Here is a 25,327-nt window from a genome sequence, read left to right as displayed (position 1 = left end):
AAGCAAGTACTTGCCCTGTGCTTGCCACAAGTACTGCTCAAACTCCCAAGCTCACTTCCTTCACCCAGGGGGAAAAAACAACTCCTCCAATCAAAGCCCAAGCCCAAAAATAAATGAACTCCCATGTCCAGGGTTTCTTCTTTAGTAGCATTAGTCACTTCATACATTTTTGTCCTGGAGAAACCCATGAACAGCCACAGTTCTGCTTGGAGTTTCCCCCTACTATCAGGAAGACAAGGTTTATATAGTAGCCTTCTTTTCCAGCATGCCCTGCTGCCCAGGTTAGACTAGAGGCTGTTTTTAAAGGCCTGTGTACCACACTTCAGGAGGATAGAACATAAGAACGGCCATACTGGGTCAGACCAATGATCCATCTAGCTCAGTATCCTGTCTTCCAACAGTTGCCAGTGCCAGGTGCTTCAGAGAGAATGAACAACAGTCAATCATCAAATGATCCATCCCATGTCGCCCATTCCCATCTTCTGGCAATTGGAAGCTAGAGACACTCAGATCATGGGGTGGTATCCCTGACCATCTTGGCTAATAGGTCCGCCAATGGCTATCTTCTTTGAATTTATCTAACTCTTTTTTGAATCCTGTTATACTTCTGGCCTTGACACCATTCCCAGGCAATGAGTTCCACAGGTTGTCTGTGCGTTGTGTGAAGAAGTACTTCCTTTAGGCTGTTTTAAACCTGCTGCCTATTAATTAATTGGGTGACCTTTGGTTCTTGTGTTATGTGAAGGAGTAAATAACATTGTCACCTCTGTCATGTCCCTTCTTTATTGTCTCTTTTCCAAGCTGAATAGTCCCTGTCTTTTTAATCTCTCCTCACATGGAAGCTATTCCATGCCCTTAATCATTTTTGTTGCCTTCCTCTGTACCTTTTCCAGTTCTAATATATGATTTTTTTGAGATGGGGTGACCAGGGGTGTGGGCATACCATGGATTTATATCATTAGCAATATAATTAATTTTTTCTATTATCTGTCCCTTTCCTGATGGTTCCTAACGTTGTGTTGGCTTTTTTGACAGCAACTGCGTGTTGAGTGCATGTTTTCAGAGTACTATCCCAATGCCTCAAGAAAGATCTTGGAGTGGTAACAGCTAATTTAGACCCCATCATTTCATATGTATCGTTGGGATTATGTGTTCCAATGGACATTACTTTGCATTGATCGGCATTGAATTTCAACTGCCATTTTATTGCCCAGTCATCCAGTTTTGTGAGAAACCTTTACAACCCATTGCAGTAACTCCTTCGGACTTGAGTAACTTGTTATAACTGGTTTTCTAATTGTATTGGTCCTGATCAAGCCACCATTAAGGTCAACAGAAAGGTGCAGGACTGAATGAATAACGAATCTGGGTCTTAGAGCAGTATCAGTTGGGAGAGCATTGTACATATTGAGACTTTGTTTTGTTCGTTTTTTGTTTTTTAAAGAGTGGCTAGTATTCTTGGAGATTTGAAATGTTAGCATTTGTCCTGGTATAGGTAGGTCAGTGTGCAGAGTATAGGTTTGGAGGCCAGAAGTTCATGATAGATCACCACTATCTGTGTGGGATTGTTTCTGTATGTACCTCTAAGTGCAATATACAGATCATTGCACACAGATCTTTTTTCCCTAGTGGAGCTGGCCCAGAGGTGTTCTGCCAGCACAATATATTGTCATGTAAGAGATCAGAGTACAGCTGCATTTTGGGAGTGTACTAGCCGTGAGGAAGCGCCACACAGCACTGATGAGCAACCTGTCTATCAATCTGTTGGCCAGTTCATGAGCAGCATGGACTAGCTCTGTAGGGAGAAACATTCAGTTCTTAAACAGAAGCATGGTGACCATGGTGTGGGTTGGCCTTGGTAACTGTAGGAAGATGAAAGTGCAGCTTGGCTTGGGTCCACCCATATGTGTGGGTTTATGAATCTTTTGAAGGGGATGGCATTATCCCTGCTTAAAGCTAGTATGATGTGACCATTTTTAGAAGCTAATTCTTATAGCTGTTATGTTTTTTATGTGACTGAACTGCTATTTTAGCTTTTGATCTGTGAAATAGTTTTGCATCTGTCTTTATACATTGTTCAAAATCAGGGAGGGAGTACTACCATAACTGTGGTTAGAGCTTTAGATCTATTGGATGACATGTACTATCTTCTGAGTTTGGCAGGAAAATAACTAATTTACAATTAAGATTATATTCTTTTGCACTTAGGTAAAGTGTCTGGAGGATGAACGGTTGAGAACAGAAGATGAATTATCAAAGTACAAAGAAATTATTAATCGGCAGAAGGCTGAGATTCAGAATTTACTGGATAGAGTGAAAATTGTAGATAAGCTGCAGGAGCAACATCAAAGGTATAAACTAAAGATTTTAAAGAATGTATTTGATGATACAGATTTCTGTTTTGGACCTGGAGCATTTCTGTGCTTTAAAAGTGTTGCTGCCTTTACAATGTACTGAACGTGGGGGTGTACTCAGAGAACCTGTATCCTCTCCCAGCTGTGGCGTGTTCCTTGTAGAACCTTTATAAATTATTTAGTCTTACAGGCACCCAAGAGCAATACTTTGAAACCTGACAGTTCTAGGGTTAACTGATAGCTGTAACAAATTACCTTTGAAATAGTACAGGGCAAAATGTAATCTCTGTGGTAACTCCATTGACTTTGGTAGTGTTCCAATAGGGATGAATTTAGTCGCTGGTCCCTAATCATTTAATAGATTTCAGTAAAAGTGACAGATATGGTGTATGGTGGACAGGGCTGGCTCTAGGCAGTAGAGCTGATTGCCATCGCAACTTTTTTTTTTTTTTTTGCTGCTTGGGGCAGCAAAAACCCTGGAGCTAGCCCTGACGGTGGATGGTAATAGGTTGTATAACACTGAGATTTACTGATAGATGCTCGTTCTACTGCTGATTCTGGACAGCCTCCACTCAGGGAAATCAGCCAACCCTCATTTTATTGAAGGGATGAGAGAAATGGAGCCAGTGTCCCCAGTATTTTGGCGGTAGGAAGGGGAGAGGTTGCTGAGCTGGGAAGATCAGCCCTCTCTGAATGTGATGGATAAATTAAGATATTATTAAAATACAAACTTAACAAATCTTTTTTAACATATGATGCATTAAATTATTATATTAACTAATACTTATGAGCATTTCTGTGAATAAAAACCCTAGCATCAGTTCAGCTGTAACAAATGCCATTGCTTCAAGGAAGTGAAGGAGCAGACAAACTGATTCTCCTTTCACTTGCACCAGTTTGACAGTGGTGTAGTTTGTTTAAGTGCTATGTAGCTCATACAGATTTATACTCCTGTAAGTTAGAGGAGACTGTGGCTCACAGACATTCCAGAGCAATGTCTGAGCATAATCATATTTCCATACGGTACATGTGACCTAGAGCAAAAACACATACTATCCATTTTCATGGATTCTGACAATGTTGCATAAATGGAGGCAGATGTCCATCGTTTAAACAGAAACATCCGCATGTGCCTGCGGAATTTGTTAGCAATCGTCTTGTGAAGTTGAACAGCATTTCATCAATTATCTGCTTCCTTACGGTTTATACAACTAAACGTTTTCAGTTCCTTATATAGACCTTGGCTCCCATTAACATCTTGGCATCAGTCTTTTCTAGAAAACTTCAGTCAGTCAGTCTGACACCTTCAATTTACACCTCGATCAATATCAGTTATTCCTCAACTACAGGAGGGCTAATACATTTTCCTCCTCTGCTGATGTTTGAACAAATATTTGACAAGAATTTCATTAGGTTGGACGGGAGGAAGAAGGGAAAGCAGGGCTTTCTAATTCTTTGCATTTAAATTTACATTAATATTTAGTGTATTTTATAGATACACAGGGCAAAATACACATTGGTCGGTGCTATTAGTGCTTGATCTAGAAGAGGCCAACCCTGCAGTGACAGAAATTGCAGGTGGGTGGCCAGTTGCAGGATAGGGAGCATCTGCTAGCATAAAAGTAGCTAGAGAAAGTTGTAGCCTTGCTCTGAATTTTGTTTTAATCACCTTTGCTGGTGTTTGTCTGAATGGAGATTGTATAACCACTGCTCTGGTTTGCGAGGGTAGTGTTTTAAATAACACTTGCGTATTCTGTATAATGAAGTTGCTGGCGGCAGGGTATTCTACTCTAACATGCGCAAACTGCTTCATGCCGACTTGTGGCCTTTAGGATTTTTGTTGCTGTTGTTAATCATAGAAATGTGCAGTGGGAAAACAGCCTCCTCCAAAGGGTATGGGAGGAACTGGAAATATAAATGGGGTTAGTGTAAGGAAAATACCTGAGTTCAACCCAGTGTACTGCCATAATTCATTGTATGTTTCTCTAAAAGAGCAAACAAGATACTTGGCTGTATTAGCATAGAAGAGAATGAGACAAAGGAGGCAATAAATCATTAACATTCCCCAGCCCACCATACTTTTTGGGGCCACCAAACTAGCACTATGGTCACCATGCTACTAGTTACCATACTATGGCCATAGAGAGGGCGCAGCTTATAGCAATGTGGATAGTGCCAGGTTTCAGTTATCTAATTTTATAAGAGTAGGGCTTCATTTTCAAAATTATGAATAGGTGTGGAGAATGCATTTGAGTTCATCCAAAAATGGATCCGCATGATGGCCTAGTGATCTTATTTCTTCTTTAACTGCAGTGTGACTTGGACATCTTAAAGTTACCTGCAGAGAAATTTCTCAAAATGGGCCTGCACCTTTTTTGCGATATAATAAGTACATGTAACTTGGTTGGGGTTTTGACTTGCTCTTTTCTCCCTTACTGGGGAGAGAGGTGGTATTTTTACATTAGTTCAGGTCTTGTCCAAGCTAGATTTCTCTCTAGTGACTGGAGGACTCAGGAAATAATATAACAAATGCAACTCAGAGGGGAAAGGGATATTTAGTATGTTCCTAAAACTTGTTTTTGGCATCACTTCAGCCTCAATGTCTAACAGGACATCTTCACTGAAGATTCAGCATCATGCCCCTTCCATTAAAAGTGTGATTGTATGCAATGCACATGACCTACTCAGAGGTAGGGACGGGGAGGACAGTGAAGTTCTCCATAAAAGGCAAGAGAGCAGCCGTGACATTATTCATATTTCTGTGGTAGAAAACAAAAAATCCCAAACTCTCAGGCTGCCTTTTTGTATACTAAACAAACAAAAATAAGTAGTGCAAACCCATTTTTAAAAAAAAACTTTTTGAGGTGTCTTTTAACATTGTGGCTTAGATGCCAGTCTCCTGTTGGGATTCTCCTGAACATCTATCTGTATGTTGTAACCTTAGATCTAGTTTTGTAGAACTGGAAAAAAAAATCATAAATTGTATTTAATATGGTATTATAAGAAAAGCAACATGGTCAGAGAACATTCCTTAATGCTGAGATCCAATTCCTGGAGGCAGGGAGAAGAAACCAATACTCTGTTGCAGAAGTGTCATGTTGTAATTCTCTCAGTGCAACCTCCTTCCTATCGGCAGAGGCCTTTAGTGCTCTTGTGCTTGAGGAAGTCTTCATTGAGTATGGTGGAGGTTTCTTCCCTTCTTTTTGTAAGGGAAGTAAGTATGTGCTGCTGACTGATGAGAGAGCTGCCCTAGTAACCCAGAAAGACAACTCTGCCTTGTTGAGGTAGCTACATCAGAAAAATAGGTCACATTTTACATTAAGATTCCATTTATAAATATTTTTAAGTATAGTACATACCGGAGTAATGTGTGTCATAGGTGGCTTTATAAATGCATCACTAGAAGGTATTAGTTATAAGCACCTTTTTGGACTCTAAAACAGTCTGAGAATTAATCATATATTAACACATCTAATCATTCATTAACCCTCTGTATACTATTTATAAATCAAATCTTTGTAGAAAATGTGATCAGAATAGAAAAGTGACTTCTGTGAGAAAGCAAAGGTGTTTCTATTAAAAATACCTCTTAAGAGCAAATTTTTTCATCCTTTTTATATCAAAAAAGAAAAGTTATAAATTTGGGACAGGATGATGTAGTGCTGTGACTTTTCTCCATAGAGGTTAACTCGAAACTCTTGACTAATCTACTGGATGGAAGGAAAGCTGTCTGCTTTGAAAAATCATAATTCACTATTAGATTTTTGCTTTAGTTGGAATTGGAATGAAATGAAATACTTCACCATGTAATAGTCAGTGACCTAAAATTCGGTCTATCCTAATGTAGAGAACAGCTGATGTCTTAACTAAGTTATTGTGGAGAATTGTTATGGTAATGCCTGGGTCTAAAAGAATTGTCAAATACCATATGAACGTGTGGCAACAAATCACTTAGGTAGGATTTAGATGTTTTTGTGGTAACAAAAAAAGCATGAAAAGATTAGGAGGTTTTTACTTACTGAGGATGCATTTATGTAGTTACTAATATTTCCCAAAAGTTTGTGAAGAAGTTTCGTTACCCATTGATTACTGACATGACAGGCGAAGTATTGAATTGATATAAATCAGAATGGTCCTGTTCATAATACAGGTTCTCTGCTTCCATAAGGAGAAAGTATGAAAACATTCCTATAGAAAATTCAAGCTAGTTAACTGGGAAAGACTGGCAGAATTAACCCCATAAGCTACTACTTTTGCAAGTTGCTAAATGCCTCCTGCAAAATTCGGAATGGTTTACTTCATACTGACTTTAGATCAAGCCCTATGACTTCATGCAAGTTTTCAAATAGATCTCATTCTATGCTTTTATTAATGGTGATTGATGGGTACTCAACCATCTAGCACAGTCAAGGAGCATATTGTAGTTGACATCTTAATGACAAATGAAAATTAAGGAAAAGTGCACCACACCATAGTCCCCCAAAGAGACTAAAGTTAAGCCCAATAAATTGGTTAGAATTGAATTGAGCTACAAAATTTAGATCCAGATTTTTTTGAACCCACCTTTCCAGACTTCACAAGACACTCGGATCTGGGATTTTGGCATAGTCTTTGTAAAGAATAGGGGTCAGTTGCAAAACTTGGATCTGAATTCAGATTCTAAATCTCTCCAAAGTTTGGGATATCACATTCTGAGGTTTTGGTTTAGACATGTGCATGCAAACCTTACTGCGCTGTGGCCTACAGAATAGGCAAGGCTAGTCATGGGAGCTAGGCTAGGGGTCATGGAGAATGCACTGGATTCATCTTATCTTCCAGGCATCCTCTATATGTTTCTTATGGAGCCCTTGCAGTGCTTGAAACTGGTAGAACACTTTGGCAGGGGGAGGCAGCCACTTGAACTCTGATGGGGTGAATCCCCCATCAGGGTCGATTTTAATATTGTATTACTGTTATGAAATGGAATTTTTAAATTCGTATAGCATTCAGACTCCTATATTTACTAGTCGTTATCAGGGACATGATACTCCTGAGGGCATTCTGCACCAAAAAATTAAAAATTCTGTGCTCAATATTTTAAAATTCTGCAAAATTCTGCAAGTTTTATTTGTCAATAAATACATGCAGAGGCTCCAGCATGGCAGTGGGGAGTGCAGGCCACTGGCTGCACAAAGGTGGGAGATCACTTTGCAGCCTGTCCACCACCCACCCACCCTGGGGACATGGACTCAATGGTGAGGCTGCACCCGAGCCTGACACAGCACAAGGCCTAGGCCTGCCCCCAAAACACCGTGGGGCCCTGGCCCTCTGCGCCAGGCACACCAGATGTGGGACAGGCAGGCTAAACCAGACAGGATCTAAGTGTGGGGGTTCTCAGTATGGGAGATCCAGGTGTGGAGTGAGAGGATTCTGTGTGGGACAATCTGGATGCAGGCAGCATAGTGGGGAGTCTAGGTGTGGGGAGATCTGGATGCAAAGAGGCTCTGGGCGGGTTCCGAATGCAGGTACAATGGGACTCTGCAGGGGCTTCCAGGCAAAAGTGTTGGGGCTCAGTGGAGGGGTGGATGTGGGGGTGCAGGAGGGTGGGGCTCGTCAGGGTTGGTGTTTGAGTGCAGGGAGCTCAGTGGGGGGTGGTCTGGGTGCACGGGGCCCCAGATACAGGGGTTGAGGTTCATTGTGGTGGGGTTTGAGTATGGAGGGCTAAGGGGGTTCTGGGGTCTATGGGGTGAGGCTTGGCAGGGGTGTCTGGGTATGGGAAGTCTGGATGCATGGGGATTGGCGGATTGGGGAGCAGCTCTGCGTACAGTGACCACTCCCCCTGCAGCTGAGGAGTGATGGGGGCAGGAAGCATGGGAGGATGCTGAGCTTTCTGCAGTTGGGGGAGGTTTCTGGGGGTGGGTCTGACACAGGCCCAGCTGCTTCTTGCAGGGGAAGAGGAAGCTCCATCCTCTCCTGCCTCCAGCCAGTCGTGACTAGCAGCTGATCCCGGCTCAGGGTAAGAGCCACTGGCTGCGGTGCCCCAAACTTGCAGTGATTTACCTCTCCACTGGCTGCTCCGGGTGCCTGAAATGATCTACCTGCGCAGTTAGGGAGTGGTGCGCAACTGCTATTTCAGCTTCTCTTTGCTTCCCTGTTAGAAAATCATCTTTCTGCAGGAAAGCAAAAAAATTTGTGGGGGACATGAATTCTGTGCATGTGCAGTGGCACACAATTCACCCAGCAGTAATATGATTGGGATCACTAACAGCTTGGAGATAAGAAATACTTTTCATATGTTGTTGTTACAGATATGAAATGGCTTGGAGTTTGAAAGCCATTTCATATCTGTGATAAATATTTAGTATTTTCACATTTGATGTATTTAACCTCAAGTCACCCCTAAAGCATACACTTGTTTTGGTAGAGATGCACAAGAAATCAACACTTTAAAGGAAGAACTGGATAGTCTGAACTCTCTGATTACTGATCTCCAAAAAGATATTGAAGGCAGTCGGAAAAGAGAATCTGAGCTGCTTGTATTCACTGAAAAACTAACTAGTAAGAATGCACAGCTGCAGTCTGAAACCAACTTCTTACAGACCCAGCTCGATAAGCTTACCTACAGTGAAAGAGAGTTACAGAGTCAGCTGGACCATGTGAGACAGACTAAAGATGATCTGGTGAGTATGACATGCAGATGGATTTTGTACTAATAGATTATCTGATCAGGGCTGGATTAAGACAAAGGCTCAAAGGTCTGTGCCGAGGCTCCAGCTCCTGCAGTGTCATAGCGAGTGCAGAATTTCAGCTTTCGTTTAAAAAGTTAGTTTCTGGCCCTTGTGGTTGTGAATAAAAGCTTGGAAATGCGATCTGAATGTAACCAAAAACTTCTGCCTGAGCCTGCAGACTCCATAGAACCATAGCTCTGACATGTGAACTGCCCTGTATGTGTCAATGGAAGACCCACTGCTCTTGGAGACGGACCCTGCTGCTTCTCCTGCCTTTCTAGGAGGCGAGAGTTGACTTCAGCCCTCATCATTTAGGTAGAGGAAGGATGGGGTCTCAGCACAGAAGTAGGGCAGCGGGGGTGGAGTCATAGCAGGGGGCCAATGTCACAGCATGCCTAGGGCCGTAGATTGCCTTAATCCAGTTTTTATACCCAGCAGGATTTAACTCACACGTGAAGCTGACTTCTGCAAATCATTCATGTTTAAATAACTTGTTTGTCATATGGAAGACTAGAATTCTTTTAGGCTCCTCCCATTGTCCAGAGGTACTCCTGTCATATTTAACAGTATAATTTAAACAGGCCCACTTTGACTTCAATCGGACTGCTCCCTTGTATAAGCATTTGCAGGATTGCAGCTTCATTTTGTGTATCAAGTGTGCCATAACTGGAGGTCCTTTCGTAAAATGACTTTTTAAAATCAACCTAGAGCAGCCTTTGTGCTTATCTGCATTCTCCCATCAACTGTAAGAATAATTTTGTGGCTATAATAAAAATTATTACTAATAGCCTCATAATGATTCCATTTTACTGTGTGCAGATAAGTTGTTTTCACATATATTTTGAAAAGTTACAAACTGGATTATTTTTGGAGCTTAAATCTTATTCTGTACTGGGCTAAATTCTGGAATAAGTAGTACACCCTGTTTATTCCCTTGGGCTATCCCGCACTGGTGGTATTGGGCTTAATTAATGGCTCATAAAATGTGAGATTCTCAGATGAAGGGCAGGTGCAAAGCAGTGGTGATGTTGACGTTAAGCATATGGTTATATCTAGTGATTTTAGATGTTTGGTTTTTTTTATTGTAAATTCAGGCAAACAGACTGCAAAAGGAGGAAGAACTACACAAACATGAAGTCCAGACCCTGCAGACAGAGTTGGCTTCTCAACAGAAAGAACAAACAGCACTGAACACTCAAGTAGATGAATTAAAAGACGAGTTAGTTACTCAAAAGCGTAAACATGTGGCAAATCTTAAAGACCTCACCAAGCAACTTCAGCAAGGTTGAAACTTTTTCCCGTCCCCCTCAGATCTAGTCCTGTGTCCACTAGAGTAGTTGTTCTCAGTCAGGTGTCCAGGGGCACCCTGGGGAACCGCGAGGAGGTTTCAGGAGATCTGCCAATCAGGGCCAGTGTTAGACTTGCTGGAGCCTAGGGCAGAAAGCCAAAGCACCACCTCATGGGTCTGGAGCCCAGGACCCTGAGTCCTGCAACCCAGAGCTGAAGACTAAGCCTGAGCAACTTAGCTTTGCAGGGCCTCCCATGGCGTGCAACCCCAGGCAATTGTCTTGCTTGCTACCTCTTAATGCCAGCCCTGGCACAGGTGGGCCATGGAGTTCGTATAGCATGTTGGGGTGAGGAGCTTAGAAAAAGATTGAGAACCCCTGCACTAGAGTGTACTAACATAGTCCTCCTCACTCCCAGCATACACTGTTAGAGAAGGATTCCTGCCTGCATCTGTATATTCTCTTAGGGTGCAATACTTGCAGGCCTTCTTTGTATCAAATAGGAGATTTGTGGATGGAGGGCTTGCCGGATTGCACCATAAATTGAATCTCATAGGCAGTAAATTGTTTGCACGTTACGTGTGTAATTTTCAAATTAAAATGTAGAAGTACTGGAAGGGATCTACACATTCTTGGTATTCAGCTAAAAGGATATTCTATGAAGTCAAATTGCATGTGACATTTGAGACTTCATCCATGGTAACCAGATACATTTGATTCCTGATCACTATACAGAAGGCTATTTAAGATGCATGAGAAGCTTTCTAAATGCCTACTGTAGCCAGAATTGTTGGTGGTGGCATTTGTTGTTTAATTTTAAGGAAGTGATTTATCTGTTTAAATGTATAAATGCATAGAAACTGATTATTAATTTTGTAGTTTCAGGAAGTTAACATTTAAATTCAGACCACGTGCACTTTTGAATTATAAGAGTGCAGTTTGGCTTAATGAGGTGTTTGGAATTTAGGTGAAAACATAACTGTTGTGTACTATTCATATATTGGGAGAGGACATTCTGTTTACCGTATACAGGTATGAACACACGTGCTCATATTTCTTCTCCCAGCACTATTCAACATCTGGGCACAGACACTGCTGTCTGCTCCCAGTAGTGATAGCAGTCACGGAATAACTGATTTCCAGAGAGCAGAGCTGTTACACATCACTCATTAGCTATTTAAATAGCATGCCATATCAGTAATAAAGCATAGCTTAAATATTAGCTCAAGACAACCCAACACATGTTCTGTGTTACCTCTTCACTTGAGGACTGGTCCAAAGCCCATGGACTTGAATGGGCCTTAGACCAAGCACTTAGTAATATTCGCATGGTTTGTTTGTCACTAGTATTCTTACATGCATGATATGGCAATTAAAGAAAACTGTCTCAACTCCTGGTGGATTGGGGTGGTATGTATGTGTGGGTTCCATTTCCTTAAGATTTTTTCCCCATTTTGGTAACCCTCATCATGTTTTCTTGTTAGCACGAAGGAAATTGGATCAGCTTGAAAATGGCAGCTGTGATAAAGAAGTTAGCAGTATGGGGAGTCGTTCCAGCTCATCAGGTAACATAACAAATAATAATTCTGCCTTCACTGTTCAGTTTTCAATAACTCAAACTTATTTTACTGGCACAGATTTAGAGTGTTTGTTTTTTTAATAGTTATTGGTTATTTCTGTGGGTTATGTACTTCTGAACAATGCTCTTGTTAACACTTCAACAAAACTTTCTCCTATAGAGCACCAGGACTTATGGAATATTGTCAGTCTTGGTGGCAAAAGTCCTGGGGTCCATTTTGACTTGCTATCCTCCTTTTTCTTTGAGTCTTGAGATACATAAACCTGATAACTGCAGTGCTTGCCCATATGAGTAATCCTTAACTAAAAGTCAATGTATGTATAACTGAGAGAAAGGAATATCTTTCTCATGTTGCAAAGTCAGGGGAATTCATTGAGGTTCAAAACCTTAATATAGATAGAGGGGTCTCAGGCCAAATAATGGCACTTGTTAATGTAATTGAAGCCCTGTGTTAGTATTTATTATAGACAGTCTAGTTTGTTTTTACTCCTGTCTTTTTGAACTTACTGCAGAGGTACCTTAGATGACACTTTAAATGTAGCCAAAGGCAAAACAAAAATCAGTAGTTGCCTCCATTATTTAATTAATTGCACTAATTGACAATTGGCACTGTGTAAATGGTAAATCAGCTGGCATATTTACAGGCATCAGTGTGCTTGTGTAAAATTTATTTCTTTGTTGTTCTACCATGAAGGAATTTTTTTTTTCTGCAGTATCATTGGCATTTATTTACCTGATCAATATCATATTGTTAATTATATCAGAGTTGATGTACCTTTAGTCCATAAGGTTGTGTTTGAGATATGTAGCCCTTTCTTTTCCCTTCGTAATCCTTCTCCACCCTGTCACTTTTAAAGTTGCTTCCAGAGCTTCTCGGTATTTTTCCTGCTATCAACCTGAGAGGGGTTAACCCTGCAGCACTCTTGTATTTAATAGTTTCACTGGTCTATACACAGGTTTTTGGTAAAGGTTTAACTATATCTGTTTAGAACACAATACAATTGAGCTGATCCAACTCTCTAGTGTGGGCAGAGTTTTATCCATATAAAGGTTCTTGTACAGAAATAGGCTATATACTGATGGAAGCACCTTTATTCCAGTATAGCTGTGTTCACAGTGAGGGGTTTACCATTGTCTGAATCTATATAGTGAAAATGCTACTAGTTACGTGCAGCCACTCCATGAGTAGCTAAACGAGATCAACATTTTATTAAGAAAATATTTGGGCACAGTCTGGAGCTATTGTTTTTGTGATGAGATGGAATAGTGTACTTTGGCAACTGTGTGTGTTCTAATAAACATGTGACTGTTTGGTAGGGTCCCTTAACGCTCGAAGCAGCAACGAAGATCGCTCGCCTGAGAATACTGGATCTTCAGGAGCTGTGGATAGCTTCCCAGAAGTGGACAAGGCTGTCCTGATTGAGAGAATAGTAAGACTACAGAAGGCTCATGCTCGGAAAAATGAAAAGATGGAATTCATGGAAGATCACATTAAGCAACTGGTGGAGGAAATCAGGAAAAAAACCAAGTATGTATGACATTTGGATCACGTAGTCTTGGCTCTCAATTACTGCCCTGCACTAGAACACTCTGACTCTTACATAATGCACAAAATTAACTTGATAGAAAAATGTTAAATGATAAAACAATTGCAACCACAGCAGGCCTTATTTTCTGTGAACAGCTCTACACTATGCAGCACCAAATGGAAGGCCCTGGGTCTGTGACTTAGTCCCATTTGCTCCTTGAACTTGTCAGGAGCTGCCAGCGCTGCAGCTTTCCCCTTGCCAATGGTGCCTCTCTCTGCTTTAACAGTGACGCCCTCTGGCTGTTTGAGGTGTGACTCTGGTATAGAGAGTCACGCTCTTCCCTCTCAAAAAGATGCTGCTTGTGATGCATCACTTCTATGCTGAGAGGTCCCCTGTTGATGCAGAGGCTAGTAGAATTCCTGATGGGAGCCTTTGGGTGCAACTGTAATACAAATAATAAATGATAATTGATGCCTAGTGTAATAAAATCTGAGCCAAAGCCCATCCATCTTTAGTATACAGTATAAGCTTTCTCTTCTCCATGCCGTTAGGATCTCCTGTCACTTAGCCTACTGGCTAGGTTCCTGTCTAAGATCTGCTTGTTCAGTATTGCTGGGGGTCCTGGGGAGGAAGTAGGCGTATACTCACCTTTTTTGAAGGAATGTTTGCTATTAAATCTAACCATTATCACATGCACTCATCTATTATGGTGATGCCATCTCATTAGATGGTGTCTCATAAAAGATCATAGCTTGTGAGCTCTCTGGGGTAGGGACCCTCTGTAGTGCTAGTACAGTACCTTGTAACACAGGGCCTTGATCCCTCACTGGGTTGCTTAGGCACTACTACAATCAAAATGCTAAACACGCTGGCTCATTCAGAGTGTAACAAAGCCAAACAATTAGTAATAAATTTGGCACTTCAAAAACATACTAAAAACAAGTAATGTGTTTTGGTGCCTTATGTATAAAAATACAGGCTGTTCTGAAAAGCAGCCAGGGTTTAAAAGTGACTAATTGGGGGGAAAAAAAAAAAAACTTTCAGAAACCTAATGCAATTTTCTGACTCTCAGTAATTACTGCCTTTCATGTAAATTGAATCAGCGCAGATTCAATCTGAGCAAGATGGACAGTGCTCACCCAATAAGCAGCTACTCAGTATTTTATTTTATCCTCTCCCTTCAGTGAGTGGCCCTAGGCCTTATTTACTGCATAATATTCAAATCCTGCTCTGAAGACGCAATTGTTAATTTCCTCATTAGCTTTTCTAAGGGGCTCGTCACTACAGTAGCTGAATACTTCATAAACTTCAGTGTATTTTTACAATATCCCTGTGAGAAGAGAAGGTGATATCCCCCTTTTACAGATGGGAATTGAGAGCATGGTTGAAAGTGCCTGCTGGTCTTAGTGTCCAATCTGAAAAGTCAGGCCCGAGCATTTGAGTACTTAGCATCATGTAGCACTTTATACATTCAAAACACGGCCGCTAGTGACTTGAGTTGCAGTGATGAATGCTCAACATTTCTGCAAATCGTCTCATAGTATCCAGGAAATGAGGAACACACAATTAGTAACCATCTGTGAAAATTGTGATTGAATGATTTGCCCACCCTCACAAAAGAACTCTGTGGCAGAGGTAGGGTATCCAGTTATCCAGGATAGCAGTCAGCTGCCTTACCTAGGACACCATTCTTTATCTTCCTGTCATCCCTTGCCTCAGTCACTGCACACCTTCCAACTTCACCAGACAAGGCAGGGGTCTCCTTAACTACACAGCTCTTATTTATCTCCAGAACAGCTCCATCCTGAGCACACAGTGAGGCAGGAGACTGTGGAAAAGTCTTATGATCATGTAATTAAAAACTACATTATAATGCATAGGCAGAAGGGTGTTGAATTACATTTGCATAGCTTGCAACTTTGGGGGATTTGTGCTTTTGAGTCACTCAGATGCTTTGCAAAATCCCACCCTTCAATTTTTCTGCTAATAAAACTGACAGAACCTTTTCTGGAAATACTTTGGGTTCTACTCAAACCACATAATAAGGTTCTGTCTCCAAGAACTGTTGCAGTTCACACCCGTTTATTATTTATTTGCTTTTTCTAGCATCTGGGTGTCCCACTCAAGGACCAGGACCTCATTGTGCTAGGTGCTGTACAAATACAAAAAACAAAGATGGCCCCTTTCCTCAAGGCGCTTAGTCCTTTGCTAAAGTCATGGCCTTCAGTACTGGGGTGGCTTTTTGTCACCAAGCATACTCTTGGGGTGAAATCCCAACCCCACTGAAGGCAGTGGGAGCTTTGTTATTGACTTAAATGGGAGTTAAGGAGAGACCAAGGGTGAAATCCTATGGGTGGACCCTGGAAATCTTTATTTTGGGTGATGTTTGCTGTTAATGTGTGGGAAAAAAGAGATGAATCTGTGTGGGGCAAGAAATGGCTTCAGCCCTCTCCCCATCTGATCACACCCTTCTAAGTCTGGAGTTTTGTATTCCCGTTTTGCTCTTGAGATCATGCATGTGAAGATCTATTTTGTTGTAAACCAAATATAGTATAGAACAGGATTCTTTGTAGGAAGTATTTATAACTCAACACCTGCAGTTTCACTCTGATTTCTCTTCTTTTTCCAGAATTATTCAGAGTTACATTTTGCGGGAAGAAGCCGGCACGCTGTCCTCAGAAGCCTCGGACTTTAACAAAGTCCATTTGAGCAGGCGCGGTGGCATTATGGCATCCCTGTATACATCGCATCCCGCAGACAGCGGGCTCACATTAGAACTCTCGCTGGAGATAAATAGAAAGCTACAGGCTGTGCTAGAGGATACTTTATTAAAAAATATTACACTGAAAGTGAGTACCTATGATAGCCTTTCCTTCTAGGAGTCAATGTTTTTGCTCTTCTCAAATAAATACTGCCCTGAACACAAGTACCAAAGAAGAGGTCTCTTTAGAGATTAAGTCACTATGGTTTGTCTTGTAATATCAATAGCACTCAATGAGAGCAAAAATATGCTCCAGAGATGCACGTTCTGATTTCTGTACAGATGTGAGGGTGAGGGTGTGTGTGTGTGTGTAAAAAAAATAGGGATGATTCTCCTGCCACTAGGCTCATGACTAACATTCCTTACTAATTGTATCTATAAACTGCTCTCTGATTCCTTATCAGTATCTTTGTATATTTATTAGTTTTGAACTTTGACATGCTCAGTAGAATCCTAAAATCTATAAGATAGGATACTTTCCTTTAGAGCATCCCACTAATAATGCGGGGAGAGAAGGGTTTCTTCCCCACCATTTCACTGCCAAGTGAACATGCTATTTTCAGGTTGCGGTCCACTCATATTAATGGCAAGTGGTAATTTAAATTCAATATTGTATGGTGCATCTACTGATCTTTCCCTCTTGTTGCCCCTCCTCTTTTCTTCAAAGGAAAATCTGCAGACACTAGGAACAGAAATAGAACGGCTCATTAAGCACCAGCATGAACTGGAACGGAGAATGAAGAAAGTGTAACAAACTATGGAACAGTCAGAACAAAGAAACAGGTGCTGCAGCCTGTCATTCTGAAGTTTCTCCTATAAACCGACTGTCAACCAATGGTAGAGCCTAATCCTGCAAACCTTTAACCACACCAATTGTTCTTCTGGACACGAGAGGCTCTGTAGGATTGTGTGACATTTGTTTTGCCTCAGCCATTGATGAACTTTACTATAGGCTACATTCTTAGAACTCTTCTCTGAAATTAAGGCATCCAGAGGCTTTGCAGTGTGCACTGCATGTAGAGTCCATTTCAGTGAGACTTGAATTTCCACACTCTGCAATTAAACAGCCTGCTAATGATAAAGCTTGGAGGAATAGGGGAACTGATTGCTGTGGAACATATCCAGTGCTACTGAGCTTCCAGGGCTTTCAGAATTTTCTTCCCTACTTTATAAGTGTTTGATATATTTAAGTTGATCAAGAAATTAACAGATGCATGGAAAAGAGGCTTTATAATTAACTGTTGTAAAAATAATTAAGGACATGATGCATATTTTACCATTGGACAAAAGGTTAATAGCTTCCCTGGAAATGTAATATGAATTGACTTGGGGGGGGGGAAAGAAGGGGCAGGTAAACTAGCAAGAAATTAGAATGAGAAATTTCTGCTGTTGATACCAGGCATTTTCAGTTATAGCAGACTGTATCAACTCACCAAGTTTTTCATAAACTCCAGATCTCTAGACATACGAATCTGAACTTTAAACTCAGGTAGATTTTGTAAAATAAGTTTGATTTTTCAATATAAATTAACAATTTTTAAAGTATGAGAGTTAAGTTGTCCATTATTTATATACGTACTCCCTTATTCCAAGACATTCCAGTCCATTTAAAAAAACCCTCCCCCCCCATTATGTTTAGTCATCTTAATTGTAAATATAGCCCTACTAGTAAAACTGACCATAAAGATATATTTAAATGATGAGTTGCAATTTATTAGTGGAACTGTAGAAGCTGTACGAAAATCAGACTCAACTTTACTAATATGAATTAAAGTCTCAGAATGATGGAATTGTGACCATAATTTGAAATTACAGTTGATATCCCCACCCTTCATTCACAAAGTGATGGAGAAATAACAAGAATGGTGTCACCGTGAGACTGAGTCACAATATTTTCTCTAGTTTAATACTAGAAAAAGGTAACGAGCTGGACTGGAATGGTTCCACTCCTACAGTAAATGCATATTATGGAATTCATGCCCACGTAACTAAAATGCTTGAGTGAGACCAGTTCATCTTGTAAATATGTTTAGGGTTTATACTGTATTTATTCAATATTTGCACTTCCTGTTCTCATGAAAAGTATTTAGTGCACCCGTACAAACACTCCAGAATTTAACATTAGTCATTTTAACTTGAAAGGCCACTTATTTAAAACCTTATTACACAGTGTTGTCCATTAATCTTTTAAATGTTTCTCATACCACTGACCTCCTACCCACTTACTTCATGTGCAGACTGAGCTCTAACCTGCAAACACAGGGCAAAAGTTATGTAGGTACCTACATATTGTCAAAAGTCCCTAAGTCACTTTAGCCCATCTGAAAGTTTTACCCATGAGTGCTTAACTTGAGCTAGGAGAACAATTCTGATTGTCAGGAAGATTTATTGCTGCATGTAAAGTTAAGCAGTGTATGTAAGTGGTTTTAGGATCAAGGCCTGGTCTGCTTAGAGTTCCTTATGAGTTCTGAATAACTGTCATCTTTACTTTTTTTTTTAAATTGAGCATTTATTTGGAAGAAGCTAAACTATTGATTTAAAACTTGGAGAATCCCAGCTCTGGTTCTCAACCTTATTACAGTTTTTTTAAATACATCTTTCCCCCCCAAGACCTAAGAACAAATGAGGCCAGTCCTGCAACCTTGTGATGAAAGCTTAGCCACCCTGGCTCAGGATTACCTCACCTTCATTCCTAGGAGAGGAAGTGGGTAGGAAAACTTTGTTAACCTCTTAAGGAGAGAATCCTAGTTACATTGGCACAACTCCCATTGAAATCAGTGGGTGAAATTCTGGCTCCTCTTGAAGTCAGAGTGGACTAGTAAGTTTGTCTGACTGAATTAGACCCCAAAGTGTTCAGGAACAAAGGTCACGTTTCTAAATGAGAACTTAATTTTCATACCTACATACAGGGCCGGCTTCAGGCCCCAGCGCATCAAGCGTGTGCTTGGGGCGATATGCCGCAGGGGGCGCTCTGCTGGTTGCTGGGAGGGCAGCAGGCAGCTCTAGTGGACCTCCCGCAGGCGTCCTTGCGGAAAGTCCGCTGGTCCCACGGCTCCGGTGGAGCATCCGCAGGCACACCTGCGGGAAGTCCCCCAGAGCCACGGGACCGGTGTGCCGCTGTGCTTGGGGCAGCGAAGTGGCTAGAGCTGGCCCTGCCTACAGGTACCAGATTTGTTGTCATGCTTTTTTAAAAAAGAAGAAACAGAATGTTTCCAATGTTTAGAATCTGAAACCAAGTTTACTCCAGCAAATAGAGAAATGGTATTTAATAATGTAACCTTTTAATGTGGTGTTCTGCAGCTGTTTAATGTGAACGTAGTAAAGAAATGTGATGCAGATGGGATAAGTGCAATGATATTGTGAAAATTCTTATTGCTTTGTGTCATTCCAGCTCTTAAATGATTTTAGAGCACCCAGTTATCCTTTTGTCTTGCTGAAAAGTGCTGCTTCCTCTGTTAAACACTACTCATTTGCAAGATTTTTTCCCTTGGTAGTACAAAGTGTACATGTAGTACATGACCAAGACATTCTAGTGTTCATTATATTCTAGTCAGATGTTTTGAATAGGCTTTTTCTTTAATGCCCCTATCACAGATGGAAATGACACTTCGGTATTTGTTAGCTCTTCTATACATCTTTGCATCATGTGGAAAGTATGATGGCAGATTGGTGTAGGAATAATTTGTTGGAGTAGCTTTGCTTGACTTTACTGATGTCAGTTCTCATGTGCAAGATGCTGCTGCTGCAAATTATGAGGCTTGTATTTTCCTCATGAATATATGTCTGACTAATATGCTAGTGTTTTCATGGTATACAGCAAGAGTAATATTTATTTGTTGGAGGGAAAAACATTTGTTAAACAGCCTCTTTTCTAGGGGACTAGCTTTAAATCAAAGTGAAATCCAGCCCTCTACAGAATCAGCACAAGGCCTGTGCAACAGCTGTATCCACTTTCCTTGTTTAGGTAAGGTAACTGTTGCCAACACTTGTGCTGGCCACTGCACAGTGATAAATATCAGCCAGGCTCTCATATGGGAGGAGAGAGTGGGTTTTTAAATAAAGTCAGTATGTTGAACTATGGAAAGTATAGTATCCCCACAGGCTCCTGTTTTCAGAAGGAGGCATAAGCTGTTAGGTGCCCACTGTCCAGTGAAATTTAGTGGTAACTAGGTAGTTGACTGCCTCAAGCTCCTTCTCAAAATACCCATTTAAACCTTTAACCAGTTGCATCTATGGGCTGAAGTAGAATTTGCAGGTTGTTTTTTTGGTAACACACCACTCATCCAAGCTGATTGTTTCAGGTCCTAAAGAAAATCTGCTTCTGACTGCCTAATTGTGGTGGGCTTTCCACACCATGGAATATCCTATTTCAGATTACAAAGTCAGACCCCTGTATCTGAATAGTGTATATATGTAGTTGTATACCAGAGATTGGCTGTGCTTTCCTTTTAACTCCATTTAAGTGTACTTAAGTTTAGTTTTTGTGGATAGACTAAGAGCAATGAGATCTGGTTTGTTCCTAAAACACTTTCAGCTTTGCAGTTGCTTACTGATCCTCTTTGCTTGTTACTGGCAACACATGCTGAAAGAAGTATAACTTTTGAAACTGGTTCTGCACTGCAGTATAATTGCTTTGTGTTCTTACCTTACATCCACAACTTACTTTGGGAGCAGCAAGGCAGTTCAGATGTACAGGCCTGTCCATAAACCATCAGTACTTTTATTCATGACTTATTTTACTATTGACACACAACTGTTTGATTAACTATGGTAACAGTAGGTGGCACAAGAAATCCAACTTTTCATGCTCAAAAAGATAACTAAAAATGTTGCCAAATAAATATTTCAGCTATGATACAAAATGATAGATATAGTTATGAGATTCCCCCACCCCCAAAAAGGGTTTTATTTACTTACCCATTCTGTTGGTGAAAATGTTCAATCTTCCAATATGTACATGTGTATTGACAAGATACTGACTATTGATTTAATTTTGTAGATATGTTTCTGTATAAAATGAAGTTTTTCAAGACATGACTACACATTATGTATATAGTGTACTTTGAAATAAAACATGCAAATGTCTGAATGCTTGTTTTCGTATGTGTCACAGCTGGGAAATCCTCATTGCTCATGCAAAGTAAGACCTCAGGCCCAGATCCTCAAAAGGAGAGGCTCCCCAATTCCAATCTTTGCTTTTGTAGCATGTTCCTTTATAAGATGCGACTTGGAGTAACATTTTGGGGATGGAACCTATGACATGGGTATGAGAGTTCAAGTTGTGCAGGAGAATCTAAACATGATTTTAAATCAAGTGATTTTTGGATGTTTGAGACTTGCTCATATGCCCAGAGCCCGGATTTTCAATTACATCCTAATTTCTTAATTAAGAAGGTGGAGAGAGTGAGTATTTGGAAGGTCAGACAGTTATATGGTTATACAAGCTTGTATTTTGTACCTCCTTGGAGCACCTCTAATATCCTTTTATGTACATGTGGCTTATTAATACCACCTAGCTGTTATAGCTACTATATTTCAGAGAGGCCATGCAATATCCCTTGCAAGGGGTAGCCTACATCCTGGGCCATGCCCAGTCCTCTTTCTCCAGTGTGGGAGTGCAAATCTGCCCTAAATGGGTAACTGATGGCATGAGTTATTGAGAACAAAATTGATCGAGGAACCAAAAGGACATGGAAAGAAATTACTGAATTGCCTCTACACAATTGCTGGGAGCCTAGGTAACAAAGAAGAGAATTGCTCATTGTTGAGCATAAAGTGGATTGCATTGCTATTACTGAACCTGGGGAGGATGACTGGTACAACCATTGATTAACATTTAATGGTATCTTATTTTTAGGCAGGATTGAGAGGGCAAAATGGGAGAAGGAGCAGCACTCTGTCAAAAATGGCATGAGCTGTTTCCAAGTAACTGACAAGTACTCAAAACCACTTTCTTCCAAGGTTAAGGATGAATGTCCTAAGAGAAAGCTCAAGATGTGGTATTAGTTCGTGTCTGCTACAGACCACCAAATCATAGTTCGGAAGAGGATGACCACCTCCTTACACACTATCTGTAACGCATATGAAAGAAAGATGCATGATCACAAGGGGGGACTTGAAGTGAGTTTAGTACTGGTGGCATGAGACCTCCAGCACTAAAGACATCCTTGGAATTTCTAAACATAGATGACAACGTCCTAACTCAAGTGTTGTAGCCAATATGGGGGAATTCTATATTAGACCTTGTTCTAACAGATAAAGAGGAACTGATCACCCAACTAAAAGTGAACCGTAGCTTTGGTACAAGTGATCATGACTTGGTCATGCAAGCAGACTAGAGTCCAGACCAGTAATATATATTTTCACAAAGCTTAAAACAATTATGAGCTAAATGAACCAGGAGGAAGTATTTAAATAAAAAATGTGAATGATAATTGGGAATTTGAGAATTTACTAAATGCCCAAAAAAGCCACAATCCTACAAATGTCATACTGGTTAAACTCATCTGGTTTAGAGGCAAAGTGAAGGCAAACAAACCATTTAATAAATAGCAAATAAAGGGGAATTTGATAGTGAATATAAATTAGAAGTTAGGAATTGTAGAAAATAGATAGGGGAAGCCAAAAGACAAGGAGAAATCTATAGCCAGCAGAGCTGAGGAAAAGATGTGGATTTTGTTTTGTTCCTCGTGTATGTTTAAAACAAAAAATCCTGACAATGGTATTGGTCCACTACTCCATGGAAATGGTCGAATTATCAATACTAATGCAGAAAAAGCAGAAGTATTCAATAACTATTTCTTTTCTGTCTTTGGGGAAAAAGAAATATGGTTTCATCGTATGGTGAAGATAACTCTTTCCATTCACTAGAATCTCTGAATAATGTAAGACAAGCTATTAAAAATTTAGACTTTAAAAGTCAGCAGGTCCAGATAAGTTGCATCTAAGAGTTTAGAAAGAACTGGCTGAGGAAGTTGCTCAACTGTTGATGCTAGTTTTCAGTAAGTCTTGGCACACTGGGGAAGTTCCAGAAGACTGAAAGAAAGTTACTCTTGAAATATTGGTACAAGATTAAAACAGGATGACTTACCGGGTAAGTCTAGGCCTGTCAACCAGACAATCATTCCCAGGCAATATAATGGAGTGGCTTATATGGAGCTTGATTAATAAAGTAGTAAAGGAGGGCAATATAATTAATGCAAATCAACACAGGCTTATGGTGAGACTTTTGCAAGACATTTGACTTGGTACCACATCATATTTGGATTAAAAAACTAGAGAATAAAATTAACATAGCACACATTAAAAGGATGAAAAACTGGCTACTTGCTAAATCTCAAAACGTAAATTGAAATTACTCATTGAGCATCTGTTTCTAGTGAGGTCCTGTGGGAATCTGGTTTTGACCCTACACGAACACTTATCAATTACCTGGGGGAAAAAAAAAATCACTGAAAGTCTGTGGCTGTCACAAAAATTGGCAGAACAGTGAATAATGAAGGAGACAGGTCACTGATTCACATAGATCAGTTGGTAAATTAGGAGCAAGCAAACAAAATGTTTAATACCACTAAATGTAAACATGCACATCTAGGAACAAAGAACGTAGGCCATACTTATAGGATGAGGAACTATCCTGGAAAGCAGTGACTGAGAAATATTTGGGGTGGAGGAGGCTAATCAGCTCAGCATGAGCTCCTACTGCGACACTGCAGCTAAAAGAGTTAATGAGATCCTGGGATGCATGAACAGGGGAATCTTGAGTAGTGGTAGAGAAGTTATGTTACTTGTCCAGCACTAGTGGAATGATTGCTGGAAAACGATGTCCAATTTCTGCTGTATATAATTCAAGAAGGATGTTAACATGGAGAGGGTTCAGCAAAGAGCCATGAAAAATGAGTAAAGGATTAGAAAACATGCCTTAGAGAAACTCAAAGAGCTTAATCTATTTACCTTAACAAAGAAGTTTGAGGGATGACTTTTACAGTTTAATAGGTAGCTACATGGGAACAAACATTTGATAATGGGCTTTTCACTCTAATGGAGAAAGTAGTAACACCATCCAATGGCTTGAAGTTGAAGCTAGATAAATTCAGACTGGAAATTAAATGGTGAGTAATTAATCCCTGGAAGAATTTACCCAGGATCATGGAGGATTCTCCATCCCTGAATTTTTTTAATTAAGATTGGATGTTTCTCTAAAAGATATGATCAGGAATTATTTGGGGGAAGTTTATGGCCTGTAGTATACAGGAGGTCAGACTAGATGATCAAAATGGTCCCTCTGGCCTTAGAATCTATGAATCTACCATGGTGATTAGGCTTTATTTCCTGGGGCAACAGCTGAAACTGAGTAATTACTCAAACTATATAATAGAGAATATTTTAACAAGAGAAATCAGACCTAACAATACCCAAATCTGTTCTTAAGCGATCAGAACAAAATTCAGAATTTGTTCAAATATGACCCTGACAGCTAGAATCTAGGATTATAAAACTGAATAAAAAATGGGGATGAGTTGGCATATATTTAACTGCTTGTCTGTCTAGAAATGTAGTGGTCAGATTAAATGCTACAGTGCCAATAGTTTCTAATTAACCATTGTTACAGAAGCTGAGAGACTGGGCCTGGTAAATCTTGTTACTGTAAGTAGAACTTGCTATTGCACAGCATAAACACAAGATGGCAGTACAGCACTGTGACTGTATACTGGAGATACACCTGCACGAACAGTAAAACTGATTTCAGACTTGTGCACATTCTGTAAAACTAGAATCAGATTTTTTCCCATCCTATAAAACTGTCAGTAGATCTGATCTACATCGAGCTTTTGTATTATTCTGACTATAGTGTTGTAGCCATGTTAGTCCCAGGATATATATTAGAGAGACCAATGAAAGTTGGTCCAATAAAAGGCATTCCATTTTGTCTCTTTTTTATTATATTCAGCTCCAACAATTGGGCCTTACCATTAAAATATCTTCTCCTCCAATACAAAACTTGAAAATCCAATATTTACTAACATGGGCCAGATTAATTGCTGCTGCCAGATTACTGCAAGAACAGCACCTTAACAGATTAGCTGCTTTTATAAGTACAAGCCATACCTG

The 25,327-nt window shown here is 40.3% G+C and overlaps 1 protein-coding gene across 5 annotated transcripts in view; it reads left to right on the top strand.

The window, feature by feature from the left end:
* The window catches only part of CCDC186 (coiled-coil domain containing 186), a 52,685-nt gene extending 34,924 nt beyond the window's left edge, over positions 1 to 17,761 (top strand). For all 5 annotated transcript variants that reach the window (XM_030568313.1, XM_030568308.1, XM_030568312.1 and 2 more), the window contains 7 exons: positions 2,209 to 2,351; positions 8,758 to 9,013; positions 10,156 to 10,345; positions 11,832 to 11,912; positions 13,244 to 13,454; positions 16,085 to 16,304; positions 16,884 to 17,761. In XM_030568313.1, coding sequence (XP_030424173.1) covers positions 2,209 to 2,351; positions 8,758 to 9,013; positions 10,156 to 10,345; positions 11,832 to 11,912; positions 13,244 to 13,454; positions 16,085 to 16,304; positions 16,884 to 16,967 — 1,185 coding nt within the window. In that variant the 3' untranslated portion in view covers positions 16,968 to 17,761. The remainder of the gene's footprint in view (positions 1 to 2,208; positions 2,352 to 8,757; positions 9,014 to 10,155; positions 10,346 to 11,831; positions 11,913 to 13,243; positions 13,455 to 16,084; positions 16,305 to 16,883) is intronic.
* Positions 17,762 to 25,327: the final 7,566 nt, after the last annotated feature.

The sequence above is a fragment of the Gopherus evgoodei genome, chromosome 7, assembly GCF_007399415.2.
Source record: "Gopherus evgoodei ecotype Sinaloan lineage chromosome 7, rGopEvg1_v1.p, whole genome shotgun sequence".
In the NCBI taxonomy this organism is placed as follows: Eukaryota; Metazoa; Chordata; order Testudines; family Testudinidae; genus Gopherus; species Gopherus evgoodei.
The sequence above is the reverse complement of the archived record's forward strand: the minus strand, read 5'-3'. Positions and strand labels throughout refer to the sequence as shown.